Source organism: Protomyctophum parallelum, assembly GCF_964188405.1.
Source record: "Protomyctophum parallelum genome assembly, chromosome: 4".
In the NCBI taxonomy this organism is placed as follows: Eukaryota; Metazoa; Chordata; class Actinopteri; order Myctophiformes; family Myctophidae; genus Protomyctophum; species Protomyctophum parallelum.
In genome coordinates, this window is record NC_139700.1 from 17,904,052 (window position 1) to 17,914,944 (window position 10,893).

The 10,893-nt window shown below is 41.9% G+C and overlaps 1 protein-coding gene across 2 annotated transcripts; it reads right to left on the reverse strand.

Moving 5' to 3' along the window:
- Positions 1–216: 216 nt before the first annotated feature.
- fkbp4 (FKBP prolyl isomerase 4) lies at positions 217–10,234 on the reverse strand. 2 transcript variants are annotated; one of them, XM_083763357.1, is made up of 11 exons: positions 9,717–10,234; positions 9,007–9,151; positions 8,750–8,892; positions 7,915–8,035; positions 5,467–5,623; positions 4,408–4,498; positions 4,246–4,329; positions 3,979–4,164; positions 3,408–3,551; positions 2,797–2,892; positions 217–1,991 (listed from the first exon to the last, which is right to left on the reverse strand). In XM_083763357.1, exons 1-11 carry the CDS (start codon positions 9,807–9,809, stop codon positions 1,917–1,919), a joined length of 1,335 nt encoding a protein of 444 aa, XP_083619483.1. In that variant the 5' UTR covers positions 9,810–10,234; the 3' UTR covers positions 217–1,916. The 2 variants fall into 2 exon arrangements, with proteins under 2 accessions (XP_083619483.1, XP_083619484.1); XM_083763358.1 differs by lacking the exon at positions 217–1,991 and adding an exon at positions 2,345–2,409.
- Between the last annotated feature and the right edge of the window lie 659 nt (positions 10,235–10,893).

The window sequence follows — 10,893 nt, forward strand, 5'->3', positions numbered from 1 at the left end:
TAACTGAGGCTTTTGATGAGAAGTGAAACACAGGATAATGGTCAGATATATCAGAATGAAAGACACCAGATTTCCATACATTATTAAGAGAGTTAGTAAATATGTTGTCAATAAATAAAAAACTTATCGTTTTAAAATTATAGAGGGACACAGAAGCATGACAGCAGGAAACTAAACACAACTGACTGAAGTCAAGAAAAGGCCAAAACAATCAAATCAAGTCAAATTGATGCATTTTATTAGTTATATTTTGGATCCTTCAGTCAAGGCAAGGATTGACCATTCCAACAAAGAACTAGTATACACTACAAATCCACCCCACTTTGCCTGGCCTGTTCCAAATTAGTCCCCAAATACTTCCTCTAAGTTGCTAAAGCCAACATGATCAAGTTTAAACTACAAATTCACTAGCAAGGACCACACCTTCAATCAGAATGTGGTCAACAGATGTATTGGAAAAAAAAAAAAAGAATGAATGTGATATCAAAGAGGGTTAGGTGAGCATTTACAGGTGACTGGAAGTGACTTGATTGGAGGTGTGGTCCTGCTCCTGAACCTCTGCTAAAAAGCTCCAAAAATGCTCAATTATGTAAATTGTGTAATTCAAATTTAAGTTAAGACAGGTGAACCTGCCTTCCAGTTGTCTTGGCGACTCCAAATTAATCAGAGCTCTTATTTCCTTCTAGTTTAGAGCTTAGAGTGGTGGGTCCGATATTCTTTGTGCGCACATAATTATTTAAATATTATATATTCTTTACAGCAAAGACTAAAAGTGAACCATTTACTTTAGTTATTTTTTAGTATGCCCAGGAGAAGCTACTATCTTACTTGCTTTCTCACACATTTTCCAGTTAAGAAATTAATTGTTGTATTCATGACATTAACAATTAATACAGAAATTACAAGCACAAAAAATATGAAAAAGAAACTAACAAAACAAAAAACAGGGTAATTATAAAGTGAAGAGGAACAGTCTTGTTATCCTGGATGCTATAGTGGTGCAACTCCACTTAGGTCAAAGAAAGAAGCTTGAACTCTGAGGGGTTTACCAGGCCAACATCTCATGTCTGCAGTGCTGCTACTTACATACATTTAAGACAGGCACCCTATCATTCAAAACTCAACACATAACGCACGTAAAGCCATCTTAATTGGTGCTGAACAGGTTATCAGCCTAAGCCATCTTAATTTGTGCTGAACAGGTTATCAGCCTGTCAACAAAACAGTGACTGTGGAGGAGAGAGAACACAGACAAGGGGGGGCAGGGGGAGTGCAAGGTGAATCTAGCCCTTGACGGGTGAGGGATGAGGGTCGATTTTTTTTTCTTTTTCTTTTTTTACACATCTTACAGACAAGCAGTGAAAACACATGCACAGCTCCAAGCTGTGGATTGGATGGATACACAGGGTTAGGGTTGGCTAACACACTTGTGCCACGACCCCCTCCCCTTTAGGGTAGCCACCAGTTAGAGAGGTCCCGCCCAGCCAGCCAGCTGCTATGGCGAAAGCAGAGAGACATAAGCCGTTTCCACACTTGGGCATCTAGGCGTGGCAATTTTCCACTCAGAGCAGGCTCTAGCTGGTTTTTAGACAGCTGGTGGATGGAAATGAAGTTCCACCGCAGAGGCAAGCGTTTCCGGGAATCTGGCCATCGCGGCATTCAGCCGCATGGGTGGAGCTTAATTTCCATCCACCAGCTGTCTAAAAACCAGGAAGAGATGCCTGCTCTGAGCGGAAAATTGCTGCACCTAGACGCCTTAGTATGGAAACAGCAAGAGAAAGCCAGCGACGTCAGTGTTCTCATTGGTACACTCATTCTCACACAGACAATCACACCTTAAAAACACAAAATGGCCGAAGTTATAAAGTCTGAAGTAAATACAGACTGTAACACAGTCAGATCAGCATCTGAAACATCTACTCCCGTGCTCCACCGTTCTCAAGGTCCATGCTGCCACTGTCGTCTTTCACCTCATCCTTGCCATCCTGTTTCTGTCCATCAAAAGAGAAGGGGAAGTCACACATTAGCAGTTGCAAAGATGGTCTATTCATGAAGATGGGCCCACTTCTTTGGAGCCATTATAGGCGAAATGGTACACAAAGCCTACAAATGGTCTCTTAAATATAGTAGGCGTGGTTTGCTTCTCCCCGACCTCCCCACCCCCACCCCTCTCCCAGGCTGACAACACTGACGTCATGTGGATGAGCATTGAGAGCATTATGGCAAATGTCAAAATCAGTCCCCATCAAGGACAATTATATTATTAAGCATTGGGACACACATTTTATTTCACAAATTCACATATTGTCATCTTAAATATGGGGTCAGAGCCCCCTATGTGTTGTCCGTCAAATTGCAGATGGACAGCGAGAGGCTTCCGGACTCATCTCAAATCTCGCGAGTTCTTTGCTGGGATAAAGAAATGTCATTAACAAAGTATATTTTCTCCTGATTTGTCTCGCTAAAAGAAGCCATTTTACTATGAATATCTTGTAAATATTGTGTGCCTTGTGATGATTGGGTTAGTTCAGTGACCATGGTTCAGAAGCTGTGTTCACGTAATCATGTTCATTCTCCCATTGGAAATGAATAGACTCCAACATTCTTCCCGTCTCCTAATAATGTTACCAACCACCTCACGCAGATACGGGAAGTAAAGCAAAGTTCTCTCACTTGCTAATTTTCCTCTTGGGCAGTTGTCACCTTGCAGTTCCTTTTGTCTGCCTTGCCAATATGATGGTTATCCTGCCCCCTTATGGTTGCTGTAGAGAACTAAAAAGGACAGTCAAGTCTCACCTTGGAATCTGCCTCAGCAAACTTCTGGAACATGTTGGCATAGAGGCGCTTATCCTTCTCATGCTGCTCCTTGATCTGTTTCTGACAAATAGCAACCTGACGGGATAGGGAATATATGACATGTCATGAGTTTTTCTGTTCATCCAACTACACGTTATAGCATGACATTCAGATTCATTTTTTTAATTCAGTATTCACTCTACATTCCTAGATAAGATCAGTGGTTTTCAACCAGTGGTCCTTGAGCCAGCTAAATTATGGAGTTTGTAAACAAATGGACCCTTATAGATCTTTAACTCTTGAGAGCGTAAAATGAAACCAAATGTACCCGTATGGATCCATTTGGTTTCATTTTACACTCAAGAGTTAAACATTGTTTAAAATCTGCATTACTTGATTTCCAAGAAGTCTACACAGCGATTGTAGAAGAATTGATATTTTAACCGACAACAAAATATTTTATGTCTTGGGTCTGAGAGGCTAAATGTCATCAAATGGTGGTCCGTGGCTCAAATGCACAATAAATAATGGGCCTTCATATGAAAAGGATTGAAAACCACTGTCCTAGATCAATTGACCCTGCATCGTATTTAAAGGCTCGTGTGTTTCACCTGACTCTTGGCTGCTTTGTTGGCCGGATACAGCTGGACGACTCGCTGGAAGTCACCTCTTGCTCGTTCAAACTCTTTCATGGCAAACCGTGACTCTCCCCTTCGGAATAGAGCCTTCTCGTTGGATTCATCCAGATCCAGAGCCTACAGTTGGGTACAAAGCTTTGGGTACACACTTCTTTCAAAAATATTTTTTGGGGCTTCTGCTGCCTTTATCGATAGTAAAGCGCTATATAAAATCGTATATATTATTATTATGACATTGAACGCATTGATGAACCATCTGTGTATAGCTTATCAAACATAAGCATTAATTGTCTCCCTCCCTCGACAGACGCAATTTCAACAATAGCTGAAATATGATAGCTTCAAATGTACCAACATTTTCAACCTAGTTATATTGTATTAACATACCTACCTCACAGATTGGTACTTAAAACACAATTTGAAAAAAATAAACATGTTCTGAATTGTATCGGTGTAAGAGGGCTTCTAACCTCAATTATAAATACATGGTCCGATATCTTTAAACCTTTACAATATTTCCCTGGATTTAGCTCTCAGGCGTTACCTTGTCGCAGTTCTCCAGGGCTTGACTTGGCTCCAGCATTTTGAGGTAGCACATGGCCAGGTTCAGATGCGCGGCCAGTCGCAGTGCTTTGGCTATCGGCTCGTCGGCTGGCAACAAAGCAGACTCGTGTTCCAGCCATGACACAATCCTCTTGTATGCCACTGATGCCTGCTTGTACTTCCCATCCTAAAGACACAAAATACACGTGGTCTTGAAATTGCTCAGTATTTATTACGGTCTGCATCTTTTAAACACACAACCACATACCTTAAAGTATTGTGTTCCCTTCTCTTTGACGATGGCACTCTGTTCCAGTTTCTCTAGCGTGTTCATCTCCCATGCTTCCTTGGACTAAAGGACAGAAAATTATTTAGTCTGAACAGTTTGTGTTCATCAGTTGACTGAAGCTGAGATGTAATTGTAAAGCACCTTCTCAAATTTAGTCAGCTGGATCCTGTACTCCAACATAGCTTCACCAGGAATTTTGTACCCTGCATGTCCTGCTTTTCCAAAGCCATACCTGTGAACAAGAAAATAATTGAATAAATGATAATAAAAATAAACATAAAAATGTTCTCAAAAGCCAGAGTAGACGAAACATTTTTAAGTGCAATATCCCTTTAAGTATTAAAGGGATATTCACATTAATGTTAATTATAACAACATTTATTAATAGCGTTTCCCTTAAAAGCTAAATTAAATCCCAATAAAATAATGATAACATGTTATATAGAGCATAGCAGTGGGCGTGGTTCTCTGGACCCACTGAAAAATCAGCCATTCATTCTTCCCATAGAGATTTACTAAAATATTAATATCAATCATTTTAAGCCTAGTATCAAGACATCCAGGATCCTGGTGAGTCATGAACATAAAACCTTTGATTCTGTGAAAAAATGAAAACCGCTAAACAAAGGGTATTTATTAACATTTTGGAGTAAGTGTTCTCTTCCCGACGGGATACCACTTACTCTAAAATGTTAAATTTTCACGAAATGAAAAATAACACATTTTTCAGGAAATTAAGAAAACTTATTTTGAAAACAAAGCAATAAAAGTTGGTGTTGTGACTTTATATATTGTCAATTACCATACTTCCACAAGAGCAGGAGAGATGGCAGACAGTTTGAGGGTCCAATGGAGTTAAGAGGTTTTGCCCAAAGCACTTTTTACTACTTTTCACTGGTTCAATATTTTCAAAACACACAGATGTAAAGGGTGTTCAATAGCACTGATTTACGCAACAAAAAAATAAATATCAAAAACCTCAAACGTGGAGTTAGGTGGTTTCCTTCTACTGACAGTATCATATAATTAAATATTCATTTTCTCTCTCTATGGGAACAAATCATTGGGAGTTGTCAATGCTATCTATATCAGTACTATAACAACAACATTGTGAAAACATATATATCTTGGGGCCATCAGGCACCCAAAGTTAGGAGAAAATGGTTAATTCTAGTAATTAGCATAATACACTGAGCATACTTGGGCTTAATAGTGAATAGGGACTCCTCTCCCTGTTCCATGGCCATGATGGCTTTCTCAACTCCGGTTGGCAAACCCAGGCCCTCTCCGTCTCCAATGTCAAACTTCATCTCTCTCTCGTCAAACACCCGGCCCTCGTAAGTCCCCTGAACAACCACTACAAAAGGAAAATTTGAAAAGCAATGGAAGTTAGGGACTGAAACAGAATAAATTCTGAACATGTATGGTTGAAAAGAGTGACACGTTTCTGAACCAAAAACATGTACGCTTTTGTCTGTGTATTTGTCTAGCAGTTTGACCAAAGGACAAGATAACAAACTAGAAAAAGTGCCCTTCTGGGCACAGGTCTCCACCAGGAGGTTAGGAATGTAGGACATTGCAGCTTGCCTTCATCTGGTGGTTGGGTAGCAGGGCAACACAAACGAGTGCATGACGCGACTTGGCTTGTTGTTACGCCACCATCAGGCTGTTGAAAACTGTCAAGTGGCATTTCTTCCTCAGCCTAGTAGGAATATGCGTGCACAGTTTCATCGCAATCGGACGCTGCGTTGAGGAGTTGTGGCGATTTGTACAAAGCGGGCTACTCCTGAAAACTGCAGGAGCCAATCGTGGCCAATCAGGATGGAATATGAGAAATCAAACAAACCTGTCTTGATCACATGACTATGGAGATCATGTGTACCGATTTGCGTGAAATTTGGATAAAATCTGAAGGAGTAATAATAGAAAATGTGTTTTACATATGTCGGCCTCCTGGTGGCGCTATAAAGAGCAGATGTGAAAAATTCCAGGCAAAGGTTTTTCCTTGGCCTCTAGGGAGTTGGCATACAAAGTTATCCACAGATCCGTGCAGTTAGAGGTAAAAACACTTTTCGGCCAGTTATAGCGCCACCTTGAGGCTGAGTTGAAATTGTTCATGTGGCATTTCGTCCTCGGCCTAGTGGGAATGTGGGTGCACAATTTCACGGAAATCACACGATGTGTTCAATTCATAAACTACACAGTAAAATATATAGTGTTCAAATTATACTTCAAGTAATAGTTAGGACGGATGTAGCTTTATACTCACACACGGCCAAGAAAGATATATGCTACTTCAACAGCTGTAAATAGGTGATAAAAGTCTCCTAGTGTTGGGAGATAGTGCGTACATTGAATTATCTGAATCATCCAATATGATTGTAATGGGGATGCCTGGTGACTCAGCCAGTTAATGCACAGACAACTATAAGCTCCTTGTGAGTCACGAGGACCTGATTTCAAATATGATTGTAGTCATGTCTCCATGTCTGAAAATAAGTAAAGCTGCTTTACATTTATGTCTAGTCTTACATGAATAATAATCTGTTTCAATGACAGCCATGCCAGGGGTTCCCAAACTGTTCCATGCCAAGCACCCCTAAATAGCCACAGCCTCTGGCTGCAGCCTACTATTGCAAAATGTCTTAAAAAAGAAACAGCCATATATCCTCACGTGTCACATCACCAACACATGAGCTGCCTTGTGCCAACTTCACTCTTTTTGCACAACACTGTTGTAAAATAACACTCAGGAAAAATAAAATAAAAATACATCTGAAAAACACAGCAGTCTGAAGGGACCTTTAGAAATATATAGAATAATTATTATCTATATATATATATATACAGTATACGGCAAAAGTTTCTATACGTCTCACATCCTGCATATTTCCACGTACCTGCAAATAGCCGATCTAAATTACAAGCTCACAACACGTTCCGGATGCGACGGGTTGTGAACTTGCAGATCAGCCATTCTCAGCATGCAACACATCGTACAATGAAGCACAAGTCAGACTTCACTTCAACCACTTGAGAGCTGTGTTTTGTTGGCCGAGGCGACGTTACACAGCACTACTCGATGCAAAAATAATAAGCTATGGGAAGCTAGTTTTCGGTGACAGTGTGGCACGTTGTGTTTAATCAAACATCAAGTTAACCTCTGTGTTTTTGGGTCTGGACATGACATGTTCTACTTCTGCGTCTTGGATCAGCGTGAGCAGCATTGCACATCATCATAGAGTTGTGACTGAGCTGCGCGCATCAGAATGTGATTGCGTTTAATTTGCTGTCAGGAGTTGGGACAGATTGGCATTTTATCCGCCTTATATTAAGGCCTGTTTAGGGTGTGTTTTAGCCTAGAAGACTATGGAAATCTGGGACACTGTTGTATGAAGTGTGAACTGTCAAGAGACTGATGTTCACACAAGTTCAGGGACAACACTGCGGGTCAAGACCGTGTATGCGTTAAAATATTTTAACACAATTAATTAACGCCGTTAACGTGATAATTTTACCAGCCTTTTTATATATACACACACACACACACACACACACACACACACACACACACACACTTCTTGATTATTCAATTAAATAATGAACACAATATTGGTTGGGTGCAGCTCTAGTTGTGTGGATGGCTACCTTCAACAGAAGCTCCTTCATTGGGCTTGTTGTAGCCCTCTCCTTTGGTGACAATACGACGAATGATTCCACCATTCTCTTCCTCGGTAATATCTTCCCCATGGAACTCAAACAGCTCTACCTGTAATATGTATCAGCATGAGGAAAAAATTAACGCATGCAGTGCACCAACCACTTAAGCCTGACACGGTCGTACAATGAAAATAGCACCTCTACAAGCTCATAACGTGTTGTGATGAGAGTCATGAGACACGTTGTGAGGTTGTATGTCTGCTATTTTCTTCTTATTTTTTTATACCTATAATGATAAAATAGAGGCCAGGGTTCATGTTTTTTTTTTAATAAATTTTTGCAACCAGTTTTTTTCACCCAGTTTCAAATGTAATCCTGGGCGCTACACTCCCTCTGCCAACCTGGGGAGAGCAACGGTCTGACCTCATGCTTTCTTCAATGCATGAGGAGTCCAAGCGCTCAATAAAACACACAGACATAAAGGGTGTTCAATAGCACTGACTTATGGGAATCAAAAAACCTCAAAAATGGAGTTATGAGGTTTTCTCCGGACAGCAACAACGTATTTTGTGAGGGTACCTACCCTAGGGAACATGGGGAGGACATGCAAACTCCACACAGAAAGGCCCTTTTGCCAACCCCATCCAGGGTATGGGCACTGATGACACGGAGTTGAACACACCCCAGGCACCCCCAGTGGGAATCGAACCCAGGACCTTCTAGCTGTGAGGCGACATCGCTACCGACTCCACCACCGTGGTAAAGCACAATGTATACAAACAAGAAGCTGTAATGTAGCATATCGTAAACCGATCGGTCTTACCTGGAACACGAGTGTGGCGTTGGGAGGTATCTTGGGCGGACTGCCTGCAGATCCATAAGCATACTCTGGCTTACAAATAAGTTGACTCAGCTCTCCCACTTTCATCGTGGCTACACCAATATCCCATGCTTTTATTACTTGGCCTGCAGTGCAAACACAAAGAAGAATATATAGGTGGTGGGCGTGAATGCACAATGCATACAATTAGGCGATAGAATAGAGAGGTGTTGGTGTTTGGGTCAACGGCATGAACTAACCTTTGCCCAACTCAAAAGAGAACTTCTCCCCCCTGTCCCTGCTCGAGTCGAATGGAGTTCCGTCGAGAAGTGTGCCCACATAGTGTACAAACACTTTGTCACCTGTCATAGGCAGCTCTGTGCCTGTTCCTTCCCTTTTCACCAGCTGGAGAAAGACAGAAAGAGGAAGAGAGTAAACAAACAATGATGACACTTTTCTACAGTAATACACGCTTAATTCACTCAATATAACAACTAGCATTAATATTCATTCTCCAGATTAATTAATATGGTTATTGTTTCACTCCATGGCGTGTTCAAGAGATCAAGACGGGGTAGTGTGTGCGTGCGTTGCACGACTGATTCCTCAGCCTTCTAGAATTATGAGGAAGATGGGTAACTGATAGTGATCAGATAGGCATTCGATACATGTCCTGGGCAGATATCCAATGTCAAATTGCAAACTGAACAAGTATAACTTCAACCGGGATATTTTCTAATGAAATAGCGTGGCGAAACTATGAATGAACACGTGTTTTCATGTTAGAAGTATGCTAGCGACTAGCGCTAACCTAGCTGGGGTGCATGTGTACAGCTTTACGAGCTTGTTTAGCACCCCGGTGCTAGCGTTAGCTTAGCCAGAAATTATAATAGGCCAGTGACAAACAGCCAGCCAACATGAAAAGCATTCCGCTGGGTAGCGATTAAAGGACAATGCCAAGTGCATTTACCTTCAAAACACCCCCATCTTTCTTCGGCGTGATATCCTCTCCCTCCATGGGGATGCTGTGTTGTCCTTCACTTGTCTGTTCCTCTGCAGTCATTGCCGTTCGGATTGTGGTGGAACAAAAACCCCGTTCCTCTCTCGCGGGCTTCGATCTGTGAGACTGACTGTGCCACAAATATAAATTAAACTAAACGCTTGTTAAACGTTACCGGTTGCCAACCACTAGTCCACTACTAATGCACAAGCAGCCCTCAGCTATAGTGGCTAACTGGCGTTAGCTGTTTAGTATCAACAGTTAGTTTACTCCACTGTTACTAGTGGATGAACGCACACACACTTTTTGTTGCTTCCGCTAGCGTCGTTTATAAATCACTGATCAGCACATGCTCCAGTCAGTCACAGCCTTCTAATGTCTTCTAGCTAAAGCTGACAAGAGATCCACGTTGCTCTAGTCTGCTTGCTGATTAAGGGACTTCTAAATCCATCCGCCTGCTGCTAGCCAGCCTGCTGCTGCTTGAAGGAAGGAAGGGCACAGAACTTTCCAGACATGGGGGGAGGATCCACGAGGAGGAGAGGAGCGTGGCGGCGGTGCTTATGCCGACTCACATGCCCCGGGCGGGCGGCGCTCAAACGACGCGTACCCCGGCCGGTACCAAAAATGATACAACACCCGGCAGTATTACTTCCATATGGCAGGCACATGCGAAATTGCGAATGTGTCCTCGTAATTATCTTCATTGGTAATTGTACAAAAACAAAGTATACAGGGTTCTGGGTTCCGAAAGGGGCTACGAGGTGATAGCCTGGTTAATAAACCAGACCGAATCAGCCGTTGGCAAAAAAAAATGGCCTGCCGGCGGATCCGTGCGATATTAGTCTGTTTTATTAACCAGGCTAACCTAACGAGGTGATGCAGTGAAACCTTTACAGTCTATGAGTGAAACCATTAAACCACGCCACTTGATTTATGTTAACTACTATGTCAGATTGAATTGAGCGTAAATAGCCATATATTTAAACGCCAGGAGGAGGAGAAGAGGTCACAGATATCATACACTACACTACACACTACACCAAATGTATAACTATGCACTGCACAGTTGCACTGTAACATACACGGTGCGGTCGGTGTGATAAAACATGCAGCTCCATGAGTTGTGTGGCTTCTCATTGGACAGTTT

Excerpts from the sequence above, each read along its gene's own strand:
- fkbp4 (XM_083763357.1), bottom strand. The coding sequence starts at position 9,809 with ATGACTGCAGAGGAACAGACAAGTGAAGGACAACACAGCATCCCCATG. Across the intron at positions 8,036-8,749 it reads ACGCCACACTCGTGTTCCAG|GTAGAGCTGTTTGAGTTCCA; the intron begins GTAAGACCGATC and ends TACATATTACAG. Across the intron at positions 2,893-3,407 it reads ACAAAGCAGCCAAGAGTCAG|GTTGCTATTTGTCAGAAACA; the intron begins GTGAAACACACG and ends CTATCCCGTCAG.